Genomic DNA, 27412 nt, shown 5'->3' on the forward strand with positions numbered 1-27412 from the left:
CATAACATCCCTACTCTTGAATTCAATACTCCGATTTATGAAGGCCAACATTCCAAATGCCTTCTTCACCACACCATCTACCTGAGTATCAGCCTTGAGGGTACTATTTACCATAACTCCTAAATCCCTTTGTTGCTCTGCACTCCTCAATCGTATCCTCAACACTTCACACTTAATCGTATTAAATTCTATCAGCCATTTCTCAGCCCACTCCTATAGCTTTCCTATATCTCTTTTTAAGCTACGGTAATCTTCCTCACTGTCCATAATACCACCAATCTTTGTATCATCTGCAAACTTACTTATCCAATTCATCACCCCTTCTTCCAGATCGTTAATATATATAACAAACAATAGTGGACCCAGGACCGATCCCCTGAGGAACTCCACTAGTCACCGGCCTCCAATTGGACAAACAATTTTCTACCACTACTCTCTGACACCTCCCATTCAACCATTGCTGAATCCATTTCACTACCTCCTTATTTATACCTAATGCCTCCACCTTTTTTCCTAACCTCCTGTGGGGAACTTTGTCAAAAGCTTTACTAAAGTCTAAATAGACAACATCCACAGCCTTCCCTTCATCAATCTTTTTTGTAACCCCCTCGAAAAACTCTATAAGGTTTGTTAAGCATGATCTACCCCTGACAAAACCATGCTGACTACTACCTATCAATTCCTGTTCTTCCAAATATTTGTAAATGCCATCACTCAGAACACTTTCCATCAACTTAACCACCACAGTCGTCAGACTCACAGGTCTATAATTTCCAGGCTTACATTTGGACCCTTTCTTAAACAGCGGAACAACATTAGCCACCCTCCAATCCTCTGGCACTACCCCCGTGGCCAGTGACATCCTAAATATCTTTGTTAATGCCCCACTATCTGTACACTAGTCTCCCTGAGTGTCCAGACCCGGAGATTTGTCCACCTTTATCTTTTTTAACACTGCCATCACTACCTCCTCGGTTATCCTTATATGATTCATGACCTCCCCACTATTTTTCTTTACTTCAACTGGTACAATATTTTTTTCCCTAGTGAATACCGAGGCAAAAAATAATTTAAAATTTCCCCCATCTCCTCTGACTTCTCACTCAGCCTACCCTCCCTATCTACAAGGGGTCCAATTTTATCCCTCACTAATCTTTTACTTTTAATGTACCTATAGAAACCCTTTGGATTTATTCTTACTCTTCCTGCCAAAGCCTCTTCATGCCGCTTTTTGGCCTTTCTACTTTCTTAAGATTTTTTCTACACTCCTTGTAGTCCTCTTTCAATTTCTCAGCACCCTGCTGTTTATACCTCTTGTACACCTCCCTCTTTCTCCTAACCAAATTTCTAATATTCCTCGAAAACCAAGGCTCCCTATGACTTCCAGCCTTTTCTTTGATCCTCACTGGGACATATCTACTCTGTACTCTCAAAATTTCTTCTTTGAATATTCTCCATTTTTCATTTACATCCTTTCCTGAAAAAAATCATGTCCCACTCAATACTCCCCAAATCCATTCTTATCACTTCGAAATTTGCTTTTCTCCAATCCAAAACCTCAACTTTAGGCCCTTCTTTGCTCTTCCCTAAAACTACCCTAAACCTAATAGAGTTGTGATCACTAGACCCAATTTTTTCTCCAACATTAACCTCAGACACCTGACCTATCTTGTTCCCTAACAGGAGATCCAGTATTACACCGTCCCAAGTCGGTTCCTCTACGTATTGATTAAGAAAACTATCTTGCACACATTTGACAAACTCTAGCCCATCCAGCTCTCGTACTGCATGGGTATCCCAATCAATGTGAGGGAAGTTAAAATCTCCCATGACATGGTCTTTGCCCTCAGACAGCTCCAAGAAAAGTGCAGAGAACAAAACAAAGGACTCTACATCACCTTTGTTGACCTCACCAAAGCCTTTGACACCGTGAGCAGGAAAGGGCTTTGGCAAATACTAGAGCGCCTCGGATGCCCCCTCAAGTTCCTCAACATGGTTATCCAACTGCACGAAAACCAACAAGGTCGGGTCAGATACAGCAATGAGCTCTCCGAACCCTTCTCCATTGACAACGGCGTGAAGCAAGGCTGCATCCTCGCACCAACCCTCTTTACTATCTTCTTCAGCATGATGCTGAAACAAGCCATGAAGGACCTCAACAATGAAGACGCTGTTTACATCCGGTACCGTACGGATGGTAGTCTCTCCAATCCGAGGCGCCTGCAAGCTCACACCAAGACACAAGAGCAACTTGTCCGTGAACTACTCACGATTACTACCTTATGTTTATTACACATATATGCCACCTCCTTACAAATTTGTTCTTCCAATTTTCTTGGCCCATTTGGTGGTCTATAATACACTCCTATTAGTGCCCTCATGCCTCCTCCACCCCTCAGTTCCACCCAAACAGCCTCACTGGACGATCCCTCCAAACCATCCTGCCACCACACGGCAGTAATGTCCTCCTTCACAAGCAGAGCAACTCCTCCCCCTTTTTTACTCCCTGTTCTATCACATCTAAAACATTTGTATTCTGAAATATTTAGTTGCCAGTCCTGTCCCTCCTGTTGCCAGGTCTCACTAATTGCCACCACATCATGATTCAATGTGCCAATCCATGCTCTAAGCTCATCTACCTTGTTCACTATGCTTCTTGCATTAAAGTACATGCATTTCAGAGAATGACCGTCACATATATTCCCTTTTCTACCTTAACCTCCATCCTTCCTTTGTTATCTTTATCATTCTTAACTAGGTGGCCATTCACCCTAGACACTGCTCGCAAACTCTGCTCCCCACCCCCCTGCCAAACTAGTTTAAACCCTCCCCCACAGCTCTAGTAAATCTGCTTGCCAGGATATTGGTCCCCCTCCAGTTCAAGTGGAGCCCATCCCTCTTGTACAGGTCCGACCTTCCCCAGAAGAGATCCCAATGATCCAGAAATCTTATCCCCTGCCCCCTGCACCATCTCTTTAGCCACGCATTCATCCTCCACATCCTCCTATTTCTACCTCTCTAGCACGTGGCACGGGCAGCAATCCAGAGATTACTACCTTGGAGGTCCTGTTTTTTAACTTCCTGCCTAATTCTATGTATTCCTGTTTCAGGACCTCATCCCCACTTCTAACTAAGTCATTGGTCCCCACATGGACCACAACTTCTGGCCGCTCACCTTCCCCTTGCAGAATTCTGTGAACTCGATCAGAAACATCCCTGACCCTAGCACCAGGGAGGCAACAGACCAACCTGGATCCCCGATCTCGTCCAACAAACCTCCTATCTGTCCCTCTGACAAGTGAGTCCCCAACCACAATTACCCTGTTCTTATCCCTCCTTCCCTTCTGAGCCTCAGGGGCAGCCCCTGTGCCAGAGACCTGACCCCCACGACTTGTCCCTGATAGGCTGTTCTGTGCACAGAATTTAACACTTATAAAGTTCACCAGGCTTTGATGCTTAAAATGAAAATGGTTACTGCTCAGGAAGGTTCTTGTCGGTTTTCAGAGAGAGATTTGTTGTACATTTACTTCCATCAGCCAATTCAGTGTCTTGCCGAAGAAACTTTCCCCCTCAAGGTTCTCCAGTTGAAAATCTCTTTCTTTCAGGTCACCACAGACTTCCTTCTTGTTTCTCTTACTCCAAGTGAAACATTAGACCGCCAGTCCTTTCTTCTTGCATGAACCACAAGGGCTTTCACCAGGCTGAACTAAAAACTAACAACCCATCTTCCACATGGGGTTTTCCACAAGCTCGCCAGCTTGTCCTGTTCCAGTCCCAGTTGTTGCTGCTGACTGTAATGCTGTAGCAGTGATGTGTGTGTGTGTGTGTGTGTGTGTGTGTGTGTGTGTGTGTGTGTGTGTGTGTGTGTGTGTGTGATTCTCTCTCTCTGAGAGAAAGTCTGTTTGACTCTCTCTGCTTGCAAAACCACATGATCTTCTCAGACAGAATGCGGCTCTGACAAGCTCATCTGTTGCCTTTTTGTAAACAACAATCCATTGGTGAAGTCTCTTGGGCACTCTCCAATGCTTTTACAAAGGCTCTGAGGCCCCGACATGTCTAGCATTAGCAAGAGCTCCAGTATTTTAAAGATCCATTTTCAAGTGTTTGTATATGACCTACACTAACAAACCCTGCCCCAATTTATCTCCCAAAAACATATCTATATCCTGTCATAATAGAATGCAAATTAGCTATCACTCCTGTGACACTGCAGTATTACTAGTCCAAGTTGTACTCCACTGATGTCATTGAGAATATCCTGAGTTCATGAAAGGCACTGCAAAAATCCTTATTTATTGAAATTCTATTTGATCATATATTGACGTCATTCTGATGGTCCTAGATCATAGTAATTACCTTGTGTTATATACCAAGTACAACGAGTGTTGCTATAATGGAACTCAAGTGGTTTACATTCATAATTCTTTTTAACAAATAATGTCAAATTAACAACTATGGATGAAATTTGTTGTAAAGTACATTTGTTAATTATATGACATGTATGCATGATATTCCTTTGTTATATTGGTAGAACATGTACATAGGATTATTATGTTAAACTCAATAAAAATATTTTAAAAAGAAAGAAATTGTATTTTTCACAAACAAACTGGAACATGAATTTGCTGGATTCCCTGTTCAGAATTTTCAGCTCTTTTTTCAAAAACATTGCAGTTACTACAGCTGTAAATAGGATCTATCCTTTGTATTTATTATTCAAGTTTTTTAGCCTCATGGCATCTTGTGGTATATAATTTACTGTACTGTCGGTACACCTTGCATACACATTTGCTGCAGCAAGAACTTTGGTGCAGCTCTACAACGTAATAACAATAAACTTAACATCCAAGCAACAGATCTGTATACTCAACACTTTATACAGATGCTACCCAAATGAATTATATTCTCTTGACAACTTTCAGTGCTTAAAATTACACTATCAATCCTTTCTATAGTTTAAGAGTGTACAAATTTGCAAATCTACCTGAAAGATTTTACTGCAGTATTAAATGGTAACATTGTGAATTGTAAGCAATAAGGAACTGCCCTTAGGACTCCACCTACCTCACTCATGACCTGACACTCAAAGACCAGGCTGGGTTCCTTACATTTTCTTTTAGACATACAGCAGGGTAACAGGCCTTTTCGGCCCACAAGCTCAAGCCGACCAATTACACCCAATTGACCTACAATTGTTTTTTTGGAGGGTGGGAGAAAACCGGAGCACTGAGAGGAAACCAACGCAGACACAGGGAGAACACAGAAACTTCTTGCAGATAGTCCTGGTCATTGGCGGTGTTAGAATGATCCGCTAACTGTGCTGCCCAGATGATAAAATTCAGAATGGTCACAGGAAATAAAGCACGAGAGTCTGAAACTTCAGGTTAATAAAAAGTAGAAAGATGCCTTTTCTTTAACTCATTAAAATTTTACAATAAGATGGAAAAAGAAAATAAATTTGCATTTTTCCAAACTGGCATTGCAAACTAACTGCACTAGAATTCAATGATTCTGCATCCAAAAAAAACTCTTTCCATCCAACTCACAAGAGGTGCATTAGAATTTCACTTAAAATTCCCAAAACCAAACACTGTTATAACCAAATAAATGCATTGCAATTCCCAATATCCTGATGCAAGCAAACTCTTCATAAACTGGTCAGCCTCCGAAACATGCACGTGGCTTATTTTTCACTTGTAAAATAAAGTGGTCCACTTGCATTGAAACACCAAAGCTTTAGTTCTCAAGCCAAAGATTGCATGGTGAACTAAAACCTGTGTGCAATGAAAAGATTTAAATCTCAGTTACGAGCATTTATCTTCGTGCTGCCAATAGTTTACCCAACATCAGTAGTGGGCAAGTAAAATTCATGTGGGATCTTGATACCACTTTCTCAGGATCACTAGTCTTCTTGAGTCAACACAATGAACACATTTCAATTTAGTACACAGTTTTATTTTTTCATTTCCATTCATCGTTAATGCATTTTCTTGTCATAAAAAAGGTCTTCTGCACATTTTTGGAGATGTGAAGCCCATGTGAGAAAAAGGTCACAGAACCAGTCAGCACAGCAACAGGCCCTTTGGCCCAACTTAACCATACTAACCAAGTTGACTACTGCATTTAATTTACCAGGAGTCTGGTAACTAGCCATCAGACTCTCCAAAGTCAAGGATGACTAACATCAAGTGAGAAATTGCAATGGGCAAGTTTACAAATAGGAGCCAGGGTAACTTTTCTCACTCAAAACCATGCAACATCAAATTAATGCTCTCATCCGCTCTTTGAACACTGCTGGCTTTGAAGAGATATGGGTCCACAATATCTCTATACACAATTCTTTCAGATTCCAGTGACCTCATACAGAGAAGCATTAGCGGTCATGCGGAAAGGACAGCTGCTTCCTGTGATAGCAGTGGTCAGTAACCTCTGGTCTCCATCCAGTTCACACCCATCTCACTTTACAAAATGAAGGTTTAAAATCTGATTGAGAAATCCGCAACAATCACTAGCTTCGAATATCATGACTGTCAGGAGCTATTCAGGTTGTTGCCATTGTGTTTACTTTCTCTTACCTTGGGTTTCACACACTGGACCAACCCTCTACCCTGTGCTTCCTGAACAAGGTCAGCAACAAAATAATAATACGACTCTCCACAATCATCTTCAATGCCATCCACAGTGTCACTTAGATCATCTTCTCTCTCATCAATTTCTTCATTCTCTCTTTCCTCCCAGCCACCGTGAACTCCATTCTCCTCATCCACTGCACCTCCATCAGAGAAGCTCTGAATGGGACAAAGAGAAAGAACAGTCAGTATTGCCTTCTGCTATTTATTCAGGTAACAAAGTACAGGTGATAAATGATCAGCCATGAAAGTTGGTCAACAATTAAATCTCCAGATAAATGTTTCTTATTCCATATTTACCACTTATGAGCTCAACAGTTTTTGTTGAAATTAAGTTCAGCCGTGGGAATCTTGTCAGGTGCAATTTTACTTTGGATATGTACAATCAATCTCAATTAACAGCCCAGTTCAGCTCCAAAAGAGAAGAATTCCAAAAGCTAAGGGAGATATAGACCTGAACATAAAATAGAGTCACAGCCTTCCAACATGGACACAGGACACTGAGTCCCAGCTTGCCCACGCCAAACAACAAACCTCCTGCTTTGGTCTCACTTGTCCACATTAGGTCTATTCCCCTCCATTTCTCTCCCACCCATGTAGTTATCCAAATATTTAGAACATACAACACTACAGCACATTACAGGCCCTGTAATGCTGTGCCAGCTTACAGTATATAAACCTACTCAACAAAGGAACCATAGAACATTACAACACAGAAACAGGTCTCTTTGGCCCTTCTAATCTGTTCCAAACCATTTTATTTTGCCTAGTCCCACTGATCTGCATCCACTCGATATCCCTCCATATCTCTCCTATCCATGTACCTGTGCAAATTCCTCTTAAATGTTAAAATTGAGCTCGCATGCACCACTTCACCTGGAAGCTTGTTCCAAACTCCCACTACTCTGTGTATGAAGTCACCCTCATGTTCCTGCTAAACTTTTCCCTTTTCACCCACGTCCTCTAGTTTGTATCTCACGTACCCTCAGTGGAAAAAGCCAATCTACATTTACTCTGTCTGTCCCCCATAATTTTAAATACCTCCATCAAATCTCCCCTCATTCTTCTACGCTCCAGGGAATAAAGTCCTCACCTGTTTAACCTTTCCCTGTAACTCAGTTCCTAATGTCTGGCAACATCCTGGTAATTATTTTCTGCACTCTTTCCATCTTATTCATATCTTTTTTGTAGTTCGGTGACCAAAACTGCACACCCTTTGAACCCTTCCTCTCTCACACCCATACCTCTATTTTTCTTGCATCCATGTGCCCATCTAAGAGCCTTTTAAATGCCCCTATTGTACCAACGTCTACCCCACACCTGGCAATGCATTCTGAGCACCCATTACTCTGTGTAAAAAAAAATTACCACTGACATCTCCCCAAAACTTTCCTGCCCTCACACGTACAGATGTCCCGTAGTGTTTGCCACTCTCGCCCAGGAAAAATGTGCTAGAAGTCAACCTTACCTTTGTCTCTCAAACTTGCTGACCTCTATTAAGTCACCTCTCATCCTTCTTTGCTCCAAAGAGAAAAGCCCTCTCTTTGTTAACCTCCTTTCATAAGACAAGTTCTTCAATCTAGGCCACATCATGTAAATCTCCTTTCTCCCTCTCCAAGCATCCCTATCCTTCCTGTACTGAACACAATATTCCAATTGTGTCCCTGTCCCTCACCATTTTATAGACCTCAACAAGATCCCCATCAACAGGGTATGGCCACGCTAAGGAGCTGAGCAAATGTGCTTTGAAAGAGCTCTCCAGAAAAAGTATTAAAAAGACACCAGCTGTCATCCCAGGTGACCTCCACTCGGTGGGAAGATGAACTCTGGCGAGAATGCTGGCCAATCAGAGGCCGGCGCTCCAATAATGTGAGGCCCTGACATCATCACCAGGGGTCCATATAAGCGTGATGACCAGAGCAATACATCAGTCTCTTTTCCAAAGCTTTGGTGTGCATGTCGCTCTTCTCCATGCTCAAGAAGTGCATACACTACAAAAATTTATTAGTCTTAGTATTAACAGGATAAATGGATTGGTAAAAGGGTAAAGAAATTAAAAGTAGATATAATCTTTTTATAGGAAACACATCTTACCAAATTGGAACATGATAAATTAAAGAGGATGGGTGAGACAAATAATAGTCTTCCTTTAGCTCAATGGCAAGAGGGATAGCGATTCTAATTAATAAAAATACACCAGTATTAATAGAAGATACTTTGATTGATCAAGCCAGAAGATACGTAATGGCACATCGTAAAATTTATGGTTAAGCATGGACATTTATGAATATTTATGCTCCAAATTACAACAATGAAGCCTTTATGAAGGACATCTTCTTAAAAACAGCAGAAGCAAGACAAAATATACTGGTTGGAGATTTTAATTTTTGCTTGGACCCAATACTAGATCAATCAGCAAGAACAATAACGAGGGTTAAAGCAGCAAAAACTACAATTTCATTAATGAAAGATCTAAATCTCATCAATGTATAGAGCCAATTAAATCCCACAGAGACTACTCTTTTTACTCAAGGGTGCACAACTCACAAACAAGGATCAACATTTTTTTTAAATGTCTGCCCAGTTAAAAAGTAGTGATAAAAACAGGATATCTAGTGAGACTTCTATCAGACTATTCTCCATTAATATTGACTATAGCAACAAAGGAAAAGCAAGAGAATGTACACAAATGGCGTCTCAATACTACGTTGCTTAAAAGAACAAACTTCTCTGAATTTATAAAGAGAGAGATAGAAATATTTTGTGAAACAAATCTGCTGTCTAGTGATAAGTTTTCTGATATGGGACTCACTCAAAGCATATTTAATGGGACAAATTATATCCTATATAAAGAACCTTAAGAGGGGACATATGGCAGAAGTAAATAGTTTGGAGAAAGATATTAAAGAATTAGAAAAAATATCAAAGAGCAGAACTACAAGAAGAATACTGATTACTGGAGAATAAAAAGCTAAGATATAATACAATAAAAACATATAGAACAGAAAAAGCGATGTTAAAAACTAAACAACAATACTCTGAGTTAGGTGAATGGGTGCACAAAATTTTAGCTTGGCAAATTAAAACAGGAGTCATCAAAAATTATTAATGCTATAAAAACAGAGACAGAAATGCAAAAAGACATTAATGACATTTTCATACAATATTGCATGAAATTATACAAATCTGAATTGCTAGATGAGAATTTTTGTTGAATAGAGAGAAAAGAGAGAGAAAAGATAGAACTAGACACTCCCTTTACAAGGCAAGAAATTGAAAAGGCCCTGGGTAATAAATCACAAGGGGAGGATTGATTTCCATCTGAATTTTATAGACAATTCAAAGAATTATTAATACCCCTATTAATGGATGTCCTGGACCAAACAGTGGAGTCATTCTCAACTGTGATTATTACAGAGTTACCAAAAAAGAATAGGGATCCACTAAAAACTTCATTATACCTGTTAAATGCTGATTATAAGATACTAGCGAAAGCATTGGCTAATAGGTTAAGAAAATACTTGCCAAAAACATATACATATAAATCGAGCAGGATTTATTAAAGGAAAGCATTCCTCATGTAGTCTTGGAAGATTATTTAATATAATACACATGGCTAAATCTGAACGAAATCCAACTATTACAATCTTCCTAGATTCGGACAAAACATTTAACTGTTTGGAATAGCCCTTTTTATTTAAAACTCTGGAAAAATTTGGTATAGGCAGACATTTATAAATTGGATAAAAACTTTACACCATGCACCACAAGCTAAAATAACAACAAATAATCAGACTGTTCCCCTTGAGTACATCAAGCAGACAGGGATGCCCCCTGTCCCCAGCGCTTTTTATTTTAGTGACTGAACCACTGGCAGAGATAATAAGAAGGGATCCAGATATAAAGGACTTCAGGCAAGAAGAACACAAAATCAGTCTATCTTTGGAAAAATTTCGAGGAACCTTAGTAAAATATGAAAGAATTTCAGGCTATAAAATAAATATGGGTAAAAGTGAGATAATCCCATTAACAAATTTTGAATATAAAAGAGACCAAAAAGGAAGTAAATTTAAATGGAAAATGGATAGAATAAAATATCTTGGAATAGCAACTGACAATAACTTGCACAATCTGTACAAACTAAATGATGTTCCTCATCTTGGGAAGATAGAAAGAGACCTACAGAAATGGAGACACTTACCGATTATTCTGGTGGGAAGGGTTAACTGCATCGCCAAGATTGCAATAACTTTTTCAATTGCTGCCTATTCCAATACCTAAAAACACTTTTAAGCTACTGAACAACCATACTGGACAGTTCCAATGGAATAATAAGGTACCAGGAATTACACTGGAAAAACTGATATGGGACTACAGGCTAGGAGGACTTCCAGATTTCAAAAAAATCTGCACAAGCTAGATTTCTCGCAACCTTCTTCACTGAAGACAACCCCCTGTCTTGGGTACAAATGGGAATGTATTCAATGGAAGAGGGGGAAGCAAAGGACTTTATATATAAATAGTGTCAAATCAATAAAGAAAGATGGATAACCCCATTTTAATACATATGATTAGAACGTGGCATGAAATTAATGAATCTTTTGGGAAAAAAGTCGGGATATCAATAAATGCACCATTGTGTCGAAATGTGTTATTTCCTATGAACATGGGCAATAGATTATTAAATTCATGGTATGACAAAAGCACAAGATATATTAAGAGTTCCTTCCGTGCAACAGTCCTTGTGCCCTTTGAACAATGGAACCACCTTCTGTTTTCTCCAGCTTAGATCATTCTTCAAAGAAAGATGGGGACCAACATTGACCCACCTGAAATTAGTGAAACTGAACAAACAGTCAAGATGGGGAATACACCCAAATTTATAACCAATATGTACTCTGCTCTCTAGAGCAAAAGTGCAAAACCAGGGTTGCAGAGGTCAAGGGAAAGATGGGAGTTGGAATTGGGGGTGGTGATTCCAGAAAGAAGCTGGTCAAATTGATGTAAGGACAGCATGACGTCAATTATAAATGTAAGATATGGATTGGCTCAGTATAATCTTTTTACACCAATTATACCAGATCTAAAGCAGAAATTTCAGAGATGTATTACAGATGAGGGATTGATTCAGGAACCTTTCTACATGTCATGTGGTCATGCGTAAAGGTGAGGCCACTTTGGCAAAAAATCACAGAAAAATTACCCGGGATAACAGGAGTGGCCTTCACTGGCGACCTGGAGCGATATCTATTCAGTAATTTTATGGGAATAAGCGACAAATTGACCAAATATCAAATCTCATTTATAAAAAAATAGCACTGGCTGTAGCAAAAAATACTATCGTGATCACTCGGACGTCCAACTCCCCTCTACTTATAGAACGATGGGCTGTGGAAACGAACAGCTGTATACATGCAACTTAAAGAATAAATATGACACACTTGTAAAGCTCTGGCAGTCATACCTGTACCACATAAGGGCCCAGATACAGTAATAAAAAGGAAAAAAATGTTATAAAAGTAACTATTGTAGCGCCCATGATATGGTGGGGCTGTGAAAAGAAAGGAACACATCTGCACTGAGCTGAGTGAACCAGTAACTGACTCTTTATTCAAACAGGCCGCTCCACAAAAGCAGTACTGTAAAACCCCCACCTTCCGTGCTAGCTCATGGGAGTGCACAGTCTCAGGGCGGCACTCGCTCCCTACTTGCTCTTTAATCCTGGTACTTCTCCTCAGTGAGGAGGCAGTGTCTGCGCCGTTGTGTGTAGGCTGTGCGCTGTGGCGATTTGGCCCCTTGTGTACGGGGCCAGGCCGGACTGCTACACAATTATACATACAAAAACATAGTTTCCCCAACTGTACTCTATATATTTAAAATATATGTAAGCTCTGACAGTGAAAGGATCTGTATGTGTTGGGGAAGGGGGTGGTGGGGAAGAGAGGGACTGTTTTGCTTGTTGTATGTTAGAAAAAGTTTAATATATTGTATATTTAAAAAGTTATAATGTATGATGACCTACTTTTGTCCAGAATCAGCATGAATGAAGATTCTGAGCCTTTATTAGAGGCCTTGCTCTCTTGGGGATATGTTATACCCAGATGAAAGATGGTGCAAGGTCAGAAGACCGTGAAGTTCTTGGGCATAATGCTCAGTGCCAAAGAAAGGCAATTGACTCCTGGAAGACTTGACCCCATCGTTAATCACCAAAAGCCTCAAACTCCGAAACAAATGTGTGTTTTTCTGGGACTGGTTAACTTTTGATGACAATGGGTTCAGAATCTTGCCCAGCATACCAAGCACTTGTCTACCCTAACCTCAGCAAAGTCTCCTCAACACTTTGCACTCAATGAACAAAAAAAAACCCAGCCTTTCAGGAACTAAAACAGACTCTTTCTTCGGCTATAGGATTTCTGCTGTATGATCGACCATTTCAACTATACAAGACTATGGTGCAAGGTTGTGGTGGCATACTTTTCTATATGCCTTGATGCAGTGGCCAGAGGATACCCACCATGTCTGCAAATCGATGCTGCCGTCTGGCTGCTAACATCACTATGCATCAACCTGTTACAATTTATATGACACATTGCGTTGCAGCTCTAATGAATGTAGGGCAAACCAAATTTCTTGCTCCTGCCAGGTTGGGAGCTATGAATTGTCCCTTTTAAGTAATCCCAATTTATCCTTCCAGCATTACTTCACCATTGACCTGGCAGACTTTCTCACCCAACCGTTGAAGGAATGCAGTATGCCTCCACATGACTGCAAGCTAGCCAATGACCTCTTGACCACCGCCAAGGAGGGACTTTCAGATATACCACTACCATCTGCTCAAGCTACTTGGTTTGTGGATAGTTCCTCCATGGTTCTGCCCAACATAGGACAACAAGCATCTGGTTACTCCATAATCAATGATTCTAACATCATATTGGAATAGGGACGTTTCTAACAACCCCTCTCTACACAACAGGCCTGAAGGTAAAGAGTAAATATCTACACTGATTCCTACTATGCATTCGGAGTTGCCCACAACTTCGGGGGACTACGGCAGCACTGTGGTTTTCTGACCTGCTGGCACCCCTATCAAAAAAGCCCTCCAATTATCGAACAATTTGGCTGTAATTAAATGTAAGGCTCACACCATGGGAAATGCATTTGCTGATCAAACAGTTAAAGCTGCTCCATACTCCTTAAACCTGGTATCCCCATGAGAAAGGATCCTACAGGTAGAACAGTCATGCCAGACATGGAGGAAATTAAATAATTACAGAGGGATGGCCTCTGCAACTGAACAACTGTGGAAATGAGAGGGCTGAATCCTGCACCACATCACTTTGGCTCACCCCTCTCGGTCAAGCTTGTGTACCTGATGCATTCTTACCAATACTTTTGACATACTTACACCCCCTTACACCTCCTTACCCATGCAGGAAAAGAGACAATGATAAGGATGACAAATGAAACAGAGGCATCCTAAAATCCATCAAGAGGCATGACAACAAGCCTCCGAGTGTAACATGTGTCTTGCTGGGACTACACCTATGCCATCACAACTGCTTGAATGCATAGAGAAAGATTTTATTGAAATGCCGCAGGCCCATTGCTATAAATATTGCTTAGTAGTATTAGATTTATTTAGTAGATAGATCGAGGCTTTACTACTAATAATAAGACAGCTGGTAACACTGTTATTAAAGAAAGTAATTCTGAGGTTTTGACTACCAATAGTGACCAGTTCAGACATTGGCTCACCTTTCACTTTGTCACTATTTTAAAATTAAACAGCAGTTGTGTTGTGTACTTCATCCTCAAGCCTCGAGCAAATGGTGCACTTAAAAATAACTGACCAAGTTGGTGGGAGAAATGGGCCAGTTTTGGATTAAGGTTTTACCACTGGCCCTGTTTGAAATGAGCGTGACTCAACTGTCCCCATCTGAAATTACTATTTTCCTCGTCAGTGCGCACACCTTAGGGGGCTAGTAAATTATGCAAGGGAACTCCAGACTGACATACCATCAAAGATGAAACTTTAACGTGTAGTCAGCATTACATTTGCAGGTGAAGGAGACACAGAAACCTGGAGGAATAGAGAAACATCCATTACAACCCGGGGATTACGTGTTGAAACAAAATTGGGATCGTAAGAAGTTGGGAAATCACTGGAATGGACCCTTCCTGGTTCTGCTCTCCATACCGACACCAGTGAAGGTGGAAGGAAATTCAAGGTGGGTCCACTATTCAGACTGTAAAAGGATTGGTCAAACAACACCACATCAACCTACATGATGAAAGAAACATTTATCCGCTGTGGTCTAGCATCCTTAATGCTATCATGAATGTATGCTCTACAACACAACTTGTGTTTTCAGGCGCATAATCTTTTGTATGGTAATCATACTGCATGCTACCCACTAGCTAGGTCAGTAGGGTCATTATTTGCAGTAACCCTTTTTGATAACCATTTCCTAGAGTTTGGATAGAAGTTGGCGAGGGCGTAAAGGAACCTTCTTGGTGGGAGGAAGGGGACATTGCTGGCCCCTAAAACCTTGGGGACGGGAACCTTATAATAATTCTCACCAACTAGGTTATTGGGTGATCTCCTTCAGAGTTGCCAACTACAGCATTTGGGAATTTGGTCTACATTAAAGAAGGATCCGAAGTGTCAGTTTCAATACGATATGGGCACTAGCTACTCCTTTTGCCACAATAGCACCAGATGGGCCTGTGTGACCGTTGACGTCACACGGAACTACTCCAGTGTTGAGCATCATTGCCGACAATGTCAGTGTAGCATTTACAAAGATTTGTTTGGCTGTTGCTACACAAACTGGACCTGTTTGTCTCTTTCCACAGGACTTCAGATTAATTGTGGCTTCAGCAATGGCACTCATTTATTCAGGGGGAATTTAACCTTCGCCTCATCTTGGCGGACTGCCTTCCATTTCCAGTATAATCAACCACTCCCCACTCCCAAGAATGCCACCTGTTACCATGCTAAGAAAGGTCATGTGTTTCTCTTTAATAGTACTTTTACCACAGCCACAACAATTACCTACTTATTTTGCTTTCGGGATAATTGGACCCCCACTAACGCTCTAGTCCAGCGACAAATTGTAGTGAAATCTGTGAGGACTGAGTTTTGTGAAGATTGGAAAAATCCCAACACCTAGGGGGTTCCAGTCGGTTACAGAATTCTGAGAACATTAATCCACGGTGAATCTGCTGGTGCCATCGCCGCCAGAAATCGTAATGACCTCGTATGTGGTTTAGCACTCATCGGCAATGAAACATCTAGCACACTAGATGACATTAATGAAGAGCTTTTCCATCTCCGCTTGTATGCCCAGCAGAACCACTATGCCCTTGATTACTTACTCTCCCAGCAAGGAGAAGGTGGCATTTGTACCATAGTAGGAAACAACTGTGAAGAACCATTTCCACAACATTACTGAGCACATAAACAATATCAGGCAATATGTTGATGACCTTGATGGCGGCCCGACAGGATGGCGGCCCGACAGGATGGCGGCCCGACAGGATGGCGGCCCGACAGGATGGCGGCCCGACAGGATGGCGGCCCGACAGGATGGCGAGGAAATGTTTGGGGAAACATTGTTTAATATGGAACTATTTTTTTGCTCAGAAGTGTAGTCCTGTTTTTGCTTCTCTGCTCGTTGCCCCTCTGTAAAATTTTCTGTGATACAAGGGATTTACAGTTACCATCAAATGATAAAAGGGGGGGAATGAAAACTAAGCATAATTTGAACAGAATTATTGACTGAATGATCATATCAACTGCAGAATGTCCTTACGTGGAAAGAACTGCTGAAGATGTGAATTATAATAACTACAGAATGTTTTTAAACAAATTGAAAACCAACCCTTGATATGTTTCAATAGGATGAAATGGCTAACATACAAAAATGCATAATCACAAGTTAGAATGAATGAAATCGAAACGGCTTTTCAGTTGAAAATAAACTGCTTAAGGACACTAGCTCACAAGCTACAACTAGACAGTGGTTTTAATGTGTTTAAGTGCTAAGAATGCTGTAAAAACCTTGGATGTAAAAACCTTGGATGTGAAAACATGCTTTGAGTGGGTGCTCAGGCACAGAGTGTAGGCAAAACCCTGTGTGATCTGCCTTGCCACTCCCTTCTGGATGCAAGTTGATTAGAAGCCCTTTTGTGACTAATTTATAGTTAATGTCTGATCAATGAAGCAAATTTTTACAGCTACAGTAATAAAAAGGTTATAATAAGTAACTACAATAGTAAATACAAAGTTGTATTTGATATATTTAAAATAGAAGTAAGCTCTGACAGTGAATGGATCTGTACGTGTGGAGGTGGGGGGAGGGAGGGACTATTTTGTTTTTGTTTGTTGTGTTTGTAAGAAAAAGTTGAATAGAGTGTATATTTAAAATGTTACTATGTATATTTTTGAAAAAAAAAATCAAATATAAAATATTTTTTAAAAAACAAAATCCTCATCAACCTCCTTCACTCCAAGAAAAATAAGCCCAATTTTTCCAGTCTCATGAGAATGTGATTATGGCCTCATCCTGGCGATAACTTTGTAAATCTCTCTTGTACCTTTTCCAACTTGCTGGGTGACCAACACTGCACACATCATTCCAAGTCTGGCCTCACAAACATCCTGCATCCTGACACTTGCATTCGGTGGGTGACCAATGAAAGCAAGTACCCTCAGTGCTCTCAATATTTATTCTGATAACCCGTGCTGCAATCTTCAAAGAGCGATATATCTGCAACCCGAGGTCTCTCTGCTCCATAACATTCATTAGGCCATTACCATTAACTGGCTACTCAGACAAACTAGGTTGACCTGTGTTTTGGACATTGGGGGGGAAGCCACAATCTTTCACTATTGACAGGCTTAAACCAGCTCATGTGGACAAATCTTCCCCACTGCAGCAGGCAACAGTCCGTCGCAGAGGTCGACAACCTAAAAGACAAGCAAACTTTTCTACTGGTTCGGGGGTGGGGGGGCTGTAGCGGCGCTATGGCAGCCCTACAACTCCCACAATGCATCAAACCAGCATGTTGAGCGTGTGATTTTCTTTTAAAAGGTTGCGTGGATGAAGAGTAAATCAGTTTGATTCACTCTAGAAACACCTTGTGTGGTTATTTCATCCTGTCCATTGCAATTCCAGTGACCCCAATATAACAATATTTCACATCAGATTATTAGATGACCCAATGCAAAACATTCGGATAAAGCATCAGCACAGAATAATCTGGAGCCGGCTATAACTAATAGAGTATATTAAGAGCAAAAGCATAGTGAGGGAGCCAAAAGAGATCTTAAATAGGTTTTTAGTATCTGCATTTACTAAGGAAGCTGGCACAGAGTTGTGGGACCTACAAAGATTAAATAGGAGGAGGTGCCTGCTGTCTTAAAGCAAATAAGGGTGGATAAATCCTCAGACCTTGAGGGAGGCAGGTGCAGAAATTGCAGGGGCTCTGACAGAAATATTGAGTGTCCTTCCCCATGGGCACGGTACCGGAGGATTGGAGGGTCGCTCATGTTGTTCTGTTGTTTAAAAAAGGCTCCAAAAGTAATCCTGGAAATTATAGGCCGGTGAGCCTGACGTCAGTAGTAGTTAAATTATTGGAAGGTGTTCTAAGAGATTGGATATGCAATTATTTGGAGAGCCAGGGAATGATTAGGGATGGTCAAAATGGCTTTGTGTGTGGTCGGTTGAGTTTAGAAAATCTCTGATGTTCTGTTTTTTCTAACACTTGTGTATCCAGCATCTAATATCAATTTTGTTCCTTGCACCAAGACAATAGTAAATTCTCCCATTATTTGAGAATTGTACATCAAACTCAAATACAAAAAAAAAGAGGGAGAAAGAACAGTCTGCCAAAATAAGTCAATGCTATTGCAAGGCATAATCTTTGATGGAGAAAAGACCTCAGTGAACAGTTGCTCTGCAATGTACAATTCTCCCATCAAGTGGTACAGTAGTTATTTAACCACAACCATGTTTCACAAACATATTGGATGGGAGATTTCACTTAAAAGGTTAACATTTCAACCAGTAAAACTAAAATCTCGTGGTGCTAACAGTAAATATCAGCATTATCATCTCCATGGCCAGCTACTTCTGAAAGCAAATGACGAAAAGGGAATATTTATACTCCCTTTAGCAGCTGCTAACCAATCAAACTTCCACTAACAAATGCAGTGAGCAGGAAGGACATACAGTCAGAACAAACAGTTGTTAAGACTACCAGATCGATCAAGCAAGACAGAAATGAGGGAAATGAAATTTAATCTGTAATTTTAAGAAGATATTCAGGATGACATGGAGCCAATCAGCCCACTAATTACCAGTATGTTGCATCCAGAGAGCATTTATTGTTTAATAAAGAATTTATCTGCCACTAAACAAACTCAATCATTTCCATTGCCTTCTGTGCACCTAGACACATATCCACAAATTTTGCTGTTGATGAGTTAATACATTAAATTAACAGATTTTCGGGATCAAGATTCAATCCTGACCTAGAACTAAATGTGGGGAGAGGAAATGCAAAGGAAAGATGGTGGCTTCACAAGGAGCCAGTGCTGTTGCACCGTTCTGTGGAATTGAGTCCAAAGGACACGTGCTAAAACCTGCACTGAGGTTCTGCACTCAGGTGGGGCAAGTGAAAGGAGGGGACACGGAACAGCTCAAGATGCTTTTAAACCTAGTGCAGATCAATAGCGTGAAAATACTTGCTGATATCAGCTCTGTAAACTGAGGCACCATCCTGGTTGCCTTTAGTAAATGCCTTTATTCTCTCCCTTCACATTCCTCTCCCTACTTTTTGTTTTAATAAGGCTGGAGTCAGTGCCAACTATCACACACCCTCACGACCACATCACCTGGAGACAAAATTCATATTTTTTTTATTACTGCTGTCAGCCATCCTCCCAATTTGGGATGGCTGAACAGTCCAGTAATTTCCTCCAGAGATCAAGCCGATTTCCATCAATGACCTTTTAACAGAAAAAGTTCAGGCCTACTCATCTCTCACTTCACTTCCAACTTGCTCATTTTTAACTTGTACCTTCCACTCCCATTTGTGACATTTGTAACAGAGAACAATTTACCTGAATCAATTTTGTCAATTCTCTCCTCACTCCTAAGGACATCCACGAGGTGGCCTTGATGCAGTTCATATTGAACTTAGTCTGAATTCATGATCATGACACAGTTTCTGATAACGGAACAAAGGCTGGTTTTAATTAATTCCACTGCAGAGTAACAAAGAGCTGGAATGCAGCAGTACCTGTGATAGGCCAGCAGGTGGTGGCATTGTGCCACCTTCAGCACTATTGTGGACCTTGAAGGCATTTGCCAAGGAAGCCGCAGAATTACCACACAATCCAGATTGGTAGTCCTTAAAAATGAACAAAGACATATGCACACATACCCCAATATTAGGCTGACTCTAGTTCACTAATGTCCTTGAGGAGGAGGGAACCAGTAAATTAAACCAAAATATAGCCACACACGCCATGTCAACTTTTGACTGTGTCCAGGGGAAATTAGAAATGGCAATAAACAGAGCATGACCAACAGTGTGGAAACTATACGAGGTGTTTACAGAAAATTATATTGCATGGGTCCTACAATGGGAGAGGAAGAAAAATAAAAAGGTACAAAATAGTCTCCAACATTGCGACTGCAACCTCCCGGCATTTAAACGTGAGCTGATCGGTTTTCCCCATTCAGCTCCACTGCCTGGACCTCCTCATTACCTTTGATGCCCTGGTCATTCAAGAACCTTTCACTCTCTGCTGGAATTTGACTCTAGGTCAAGATACAGTTAACCTACTTCAGAAGCCTGGACTTGTGAAACGTAAAAATCAGTTAATATTCTGGAATTTAGGAGAACATAGAACAGTTCAACACAGGACCCAGCCTTTTGGGGTAGAACCAGAGGGGTAGAAACAGAATAACTGGCCTTTAGGCCCTCAATGTCTGTGAAAACGCGATGCGAAATTAAACCATCTCATATCCCTTTTCTCCTTGGAAAAGTAGAGAAACACAAATTTGTGATTATAGTTAAAAACACAAATGTTGAAGGAACTCAGCAGGTCTCGCAGCGTCCATTGGAGATGAAGATATATAACCAACACTCTGGGCCAGAACATTCTTCAAGGTCTGAACAAAAAGCTCTGAATAAGAAGGCTGGGGGAGGGGGGCAAGAAAGAGCAAGGGGAGGAGCACAGGCCAATTCTTGTTTCACCCCCCTCCCCAATCCACATCCAAGACCACAAGACAAAGGAGCAGAAATAGGCCATTCAGCCCTTCGAGAATGCCCTGCCATTTAATCATGAGCAAAACTGCCCATCTTCTCCCCATAGCCTTTGATGCCCTGGCTCATCAAGAACCTATCACTTTCTCCAGGAATCCTGAACAACTAGAGGCTGGTGGGACAGCAACTCAGGCAGCATTCAAGGAGAAAACAGACAGAAAACATTTTGGTTTGCAATCTTTGTACACATCTAAAGAGAATGCCATCCAAAACACGGACTCTGATGGATGTTGCCTGACCCACCAAATCCCCCCAGTTTTTCTATATTTGCTCACCATTCCAGACAACGTTTTCTCCATCACACAAACCACATTTAGATATACTTTGCTCCTCCTTCATACAAGCTCCTTGCCAACAGCACTTTGGCAAACACTGCAGAAATCAAAGTAGCAACACTCCCATTGGTTGGCATGGTTAGTGCAACGCTGTTACAGCGCCAGCGATCAGGACCAGGGTTCGAATTCCGTGCAGTCTGTAAGGAGTTTGTACGTGGACAATAAAAATACCAGTGATGTATAGGTTCCAAAATAGACAAATTAATATTAAATTCAACATCTCTTTTATAAAGTCTAATTTGTATCAATATTTATAATGTAATTCCTTATTAATTTAAAAAGTATTGAAGAGGCAGGAATAAAAAATTGCTCAAAACTATAACCTGTCTGTTGAATGAAAATAATCTGCAAACTCCCAATACTGGCGTTCAGCAGGCCTCATGGGTCCTCTACCGGCACCACCTACGGCTCCTAGAACGCTTCCACCAGCGTTGTCTCCGCTCCATCCTCAACATCCATTGGAGCGCTCACACCCCTAACGTCGAGGTACTCGAGATGGCAGAGGTCGACAGCATCGAGTCCACGCTGCTGAAGATCCAGCTGCGCTGGATGGGTCACGTCTCCAGAATGGAGGACCATCGCCTTCCCAAGATCGTATTATATGGCGAGCTCTCCACTGGCCACCGTGACAGAGGTGCACCAAAGAAAAGGTACAAGGACTGCCTAAAGAAATCTCTTGGTGCCTGCCACATTGACCACCGCCAGTGGGCTGATAACGCCTCAAACCGTGCATCTTGGCGCCTCACAGTTTGGCGGGCAGCAGCCTCCTTTGAAGAAGACCGCAGAGCCCACCTCACTGACAAAAGGCAAAGGAGGAAAAACCCAACACCCAACCCCAACCAACCAATTTTCCCTTGCAACCGCTGCAATCGTGTCTGCCTGTCCCGCATCGGACTGGTCAGCCACAAACGAGCCTGCAGCTGACGTGGACTTTTTACCCCCTCCATAAATCTTCGTCCGCGAAGCCAAGCCAAAGAAAGAAGGCCTCATAGATGATGGATGACATCCAAAGGCCAATATAAATCACAATATATTCCTTGATAATTACTTTCTCATTCACATCTACATTGTGATACAAACTACAAAAGTAGAACAATCTAAGGCTTCCAAATGACCTTCAACATAGCTTTGAATTTCTCTGAAGCACAAGGTATTTTCCATGATGAAGGCATCACAGGATTTTTTTTAAATAAAGTACCTGTTCAGCAGCAAGTGTGCAAGACTTTTACTGCATATGTACATTGAGTGGAACAATCAAGTCACTGTCATCAAATTCTTTGACTGAGACAAAGTGACAATTGTGGCCACTGGAATCACAGTGGAGACGACGAAGTAACCACACAAGGCATTTTTAGAGTGAATCAAACAGATCTACTCTTCACCCGTGCAACCTTTTAAAACCCCGAATCACACGGTTGACTCGCGCTGATGTCATCATGTACTGACATCACATGGCCGGTTTGATGCCTCCTGGGAGTTGTGGTGCTGCCATAGCGCCACTACACGGCCCCCACCCCCACCCCCAGAACCAGCAGAAAGGTTTGTCTGTCTTTTAGGTGATCAACCTCTGTGACTGACTGTTGCCTGCTGCAGTGGGGAAGACTTGATCGATCATGAGCTGGTTTAAGCCTGTCAATAGTGAAAGATTGTGGCTTCCCTCTAATGTCCAAAATACAGGTCAACCTAGTTTGTCTGAGTATCCTATAAGGTCCTTCATAGGACATCTGCAAAGGTTGACCAAGTGTTCCTCTTTGGACGAAGACATATTCACAGCTTTTGAGGTCTTCAGGCACAAAACAAGAGTGTTCTCCATGTGACGATGGTGAATAGGGATCAATTTTCCTATGGTCCCCCTTAGCCTGCTCAACAGTTCCTTAGGATCATCGTTAGAGTTGAAATGGTAGGGGATGAACTTCCCTGGAACCACCAACAGTGTGCCGTACACGACCTCTGCAGATGAAGCTTTGAGGTCCTTCTTTGGAGTTGTTCTAATGCCCAGTAATACCCAGGGCAGCTCATCAGCCCAATCCGGGCCCTCTAACCAAGCCATCAAGGCTGACTTGAGATGTCGATGAAATCTTTCTACTATTCCATGTGCCTGGGGATGATAGGGGTTCATATGATGAATTGTTGTACCAAACAAGCGAGACAAGGCCATCCACAGCGAGGAAGTAAATTGTGGTCCTCAATCCAAAGGTAATCTCCGGTAAACCAAAACAAGACACCCAGGAACTGAGAAACACTCGAGCACAAGTGTCTGCAGTAGCATCTACCACAGGCACGGTCTCAGGCCATTGTGTAAACTTATTACTGTAAAAAGATCATGGTTTCCTCTTGAAACAGGAAGCGGACAAATGATGTCCACGTGGACATAATCAAAACACCAAGTACCTGATGGGAAGGAGTGCAGTGGTGCCTTAGTATGCCGTTGAACTTTTGCTTTATGGCAGGCAATGCAGGACTGCGCCATTTGTATAGCGTCTTTTTTAAGACCATCCCACATGAACCTGTTCAAAACCATACAAGCGGTTAATCTAATCGATGGATGTGAGAGACCATGCACAGAATACTCGATGTTTCCATGATGCAGAACTACTGGGCGAGGTTGTCCCATTGATATATCACAGAGTAGTAGTTTGCCATTAACTCCAAACTGGACTTCCTTCAATTGCAGGTTCGTGATTGCAGTCCAATAAGCATTCATCTCTTGGTCCTTTTCTTGGCCGCGGCCAAAGCTGTGTCGTCAATACCTCGATCTATAGACAAAACATCGAGTGGAGCAGAGCGGGAAAGTTAATCAGCTACTACATTGTCTTTTCCAGAAATATGTAGTATATTTGTGGAAAATTCTGAAATGAATGATAATTGCTATTGTTGTCGTGCTGACCAGGGCTCTGCGACCTTGGAAAACGCAAATGTTAAGGGCTCGTGGTCGGTGTACATAGTAAAATCTCTGCCCTCCAAAAAAATAACAGAAGTGTCAGATAGACAAGTAAATAGTAAAAAGGTCTTTATCAAAAGCTCTGTATTTCTTCTCTTGTATGTGCTTCATGAAATGGCGGCTGAAGAACACTAATGGTTTCCATTGCTCGTTCACATATTGAAGTAGTGCACCTCCTACGGCCATACTGGAAGCATCCGTAGAAAGGGCAGTGGCTGCATTTGAAACTGGGTAGCTGAGCATAGCTGAGCAAATCCTTCGTCTTCAAGAAGGCATTCTTTCCCTCTTGTCCATTGGATGGTTCTGGCATTTCCGGACAGAAAATCGAAAAGAGGCTTCATGATATGAGCTGCTCCCGGAAGAAACTGAAAATTTACTATTCCCAAGAATTTCTGCAGGCTTTTAACTGTAGCAGGTCTTGAGTATTTGGTAATGGCCTCGACTTTGGATGGCAGCAGAGTTGTGCCTTCCTGAGTAACCCTATGTCCCAAGAAATCAATAATTTCTTGTTCAAAAATGCATTTATCTGGATTGATGGACAGTCCAAAGTTTTGAAGACAAATAAAAAGTGTACGAAGATGTTCCAAATGTTCTTCCATAGTCCCAATGGTCACTAAAATGCTGTGGAGGGAAATGAAGACATTGGTCATACCACGTCCTAAAGCATCCATCTCCTGTTGAAATGATTAATCCGAATAATATGAGCCTAATATCATCTGGCATTTGCTCTAAAAAGAGCTGATCAAACAACATATTGGGCTTTTCGTCAGCGGCCAGAAACAGCATTTCTTCCATTAGGTTCTGAAGGGCCGTGATCTTCCAACCCATTGAGATGAAATAGCTTGGCTGCCCTTTCCCTAAGGGACACACCATAAACCTGTAATAAAAATGGATCTGGTACTAAGTTGCCAACCCTCTTAGTGACAGTCTGGTCCAGGGCACTGACGAGATGGTAATAACGAGTGGTGTCCAACTCGACTTTGGGAAGGTGAAATTGTACTTCAGCCTGTTGGAACCACAGTTCAGGCTCAGCTGTCCAGAAAAGTGGCAGCTTCACAGCCACGGCTGCAAAGTCCAGGTTTGTCCAAAACTACATTTTTGGACTCGTCAGGGTCACCGATTGTGGTCACTGGAATCGCAATGGACACGATGAAATAACCACACAAGGTGTTTCTAGAGTGATTCAAACAGATTCACCCACACAACCTTTTATAAGCCCGAATCACGCACTCGGCATGCCATGACGTCATCGCACACTGACATCACACTGCCAGTTCGATGCCTCCTGGGAGTTGTAGTGCTGCCATAGCGCCACTACAAGATTATATTAATTGTGGATAGGATAGGTCTGGTCCTCAAAATGAGATTCTAAACTGGAGAAAGGCCAATTTTGTGGAAATGAGAAAGGATCTAGAAGTTGATTGGAATGTTGTTTTCTGGCCAGGATGCATTCAGGAAGTAGAAGGCTTTTATAATATTACAAAGTTATTGATTGTTAATGAGCGTGCATTTGATATTTAGTTGATCCTGGCTGCCACCGCTCCTCCATATTTAGAATGCACCTTTCTTTTAAATTCTAACTGTACAATTAAGTTGAGTAAAGCAACCACCAAGTTTTCTTCATTCTCATGATTGACTCAACTTAATTGTCAAGCCTGGAGACAGCGTGAAGGCCCAAGTACTTAGACATCAACCCAGCTCACCGACAAACGCCAAGGAGAGGCAACAATGGAGTACAATTTTCATGAACTACGTCAACAACTATGGGGACAAGATATAGAACACTATTAGGCTGTGTGAGTTGCAACATTTTTGAATACACAGAAGGATGTGAACATTTTGACTGAGCTATCTAAATTGGACAGTTTATACGTGAAGACTCCCAAGGAGGTTTTGGCCAGACATTGACTGGCTACCAGGCAGAAGAAACCAGGAGAATCATTAGATGATTTCTTCAAAGAGTTGGAAAAGTTAGAGAAACTGTAATTTTTGAGATTTTTTAGAAAACAAAACAATGGACTTATAGATTGCTTAATAACCAAGCTACTGCATTAGACGCAGCTCAACGCAATAATGATGTGAACGCTTCCCCAGTGGCCCATACAGCTACAGTAGTGAACCCTGAACCATAGCAGGTATTGCAGGTAAGTGAAGGATTCTGTAGCAGGGCTGCCTGATAACAGTTGCTCTTGAGAAACCAGCTGTGGCTGCAACTTATAATACAAAAGTGAAATGTTTCTTCTGTGGTTTCTCTTACCATTCACAGAATAAATTTCCAGCACACGAGGCTATTTGTTATAAACGTGCCAAGAAGGGACATTATGCCCGGGGGTGCAAATCCAGGCCTCACCAAGCTCAGTGGCAACAGTGGTCAATTCTCAGGTACTGGTTACACTAACTAATGTACCACAAGGACTCGCTGAAGCCACAACCTTTGACTGTGACAGGTAAAAGGTTACGTGCTCTGTTGGATTCATGCAGCACTGATAGTTACATTAGGGAGAAGGTCACGCGGGAACTAAAATGAAAGGTTTACCCATCCAGTAAAGACATTACTACAGCTCAGAAAACTTTAAACACTAGTTCCTAAGGATAAGTTGTTGTGTCCTAACTCTTAGTCTTAATAGCTAGTCATACGCTTCCACATGACTTGGTGTATTGAAGGACCTATGTTCTGAGTTAATACTTGGCCAGGATGTCCAGCGCCAGGATCCGAGTGCAAAATTTGAATACGGAGGACCCTTGTCTGAGCTAACTGGGAATGGTGCTGATCATTATTATGTACCGACAGCAGCAAAAATAGAAGAACCATCCCTTTTTTTCCACAGACTTATCACCAAGCCATGCACCAACTGCTGCCAAACCAAGATTCTTTGGCAAAGATGATCATGACTTCACTGCAGAGGAAATTTTCCAATTACTTTCAGAAAGCATAACTGAGATGTGGTGAAGGATTCTACCCACTGACACAAGAAGCAAATGTGTGTGGATTATTCACAAACCATCAATCAATACACAGAATTGGATGCTTACCCCCTTGCCAAAGAATTGACAAAATTTGACTTGAAAAGTGCCTACCCCCAAGCCTTACTGAAGGAGTCCGTTAAGAAGTATGTGGCTTTTGAAGCCAATGGACATTTATACCAATTTTGTAAGATTCCATTTGG

At 41.6% G+C, this 27412-nt stretch overlaps 1 protein-coding gene across 9 annotated transcripts in view; it reads right to left on the minus strand.

The window, feature by feature from the left end:
• The window catches only part of LOC138739705 (F-box/WD repeat-containing protein 7-like), a 149419-nt gene that overhangs the window by 95464 nt on the left and 26543 nt on the right, over nt 1-27412 (minus strand). For 7 of the 9 annotated variants that reach the window (XR_011342374.1, XR_011342373.1, XR_011342372.1 and 4 more), the window contains exon 3: nt 6576-6788. The exons of 1 other annotated variant lie outside the window; for it this stretch is intronic. Coding sequence is in view for 3 of the 8 variants with exons in the window: in XM_069892295.1 (XP_069748396.1) it covers nt 6576-6788 (213 nt within the window). In the remaining 5 variants the exon portion in view is untranslated. Of the gene's footprint in view, nt 1-6575; nt 6789-14645; nt 14710-27412 lie in introns of all 9 variants that reach the window. One more of the 9 variants, XM_069892297.1, reaches the window with a different exon arrangement.

Source organism: Narcine bancroftii, chromosome 7 (genome assembly GCF_036971445.1).
Source record: "Narcine bancroftii isolate sNarBan1 chromosome 7, sNarBan1.hap1, whole genome shotgun sequence".
Taxonomy (NCBI): domain Eukaryota; kingdom Metazoa; phylum Chordata; class Chondrichthyes; order Torpediniformes; family Narcinidae; genus Narcine; species Narcine bancroftii.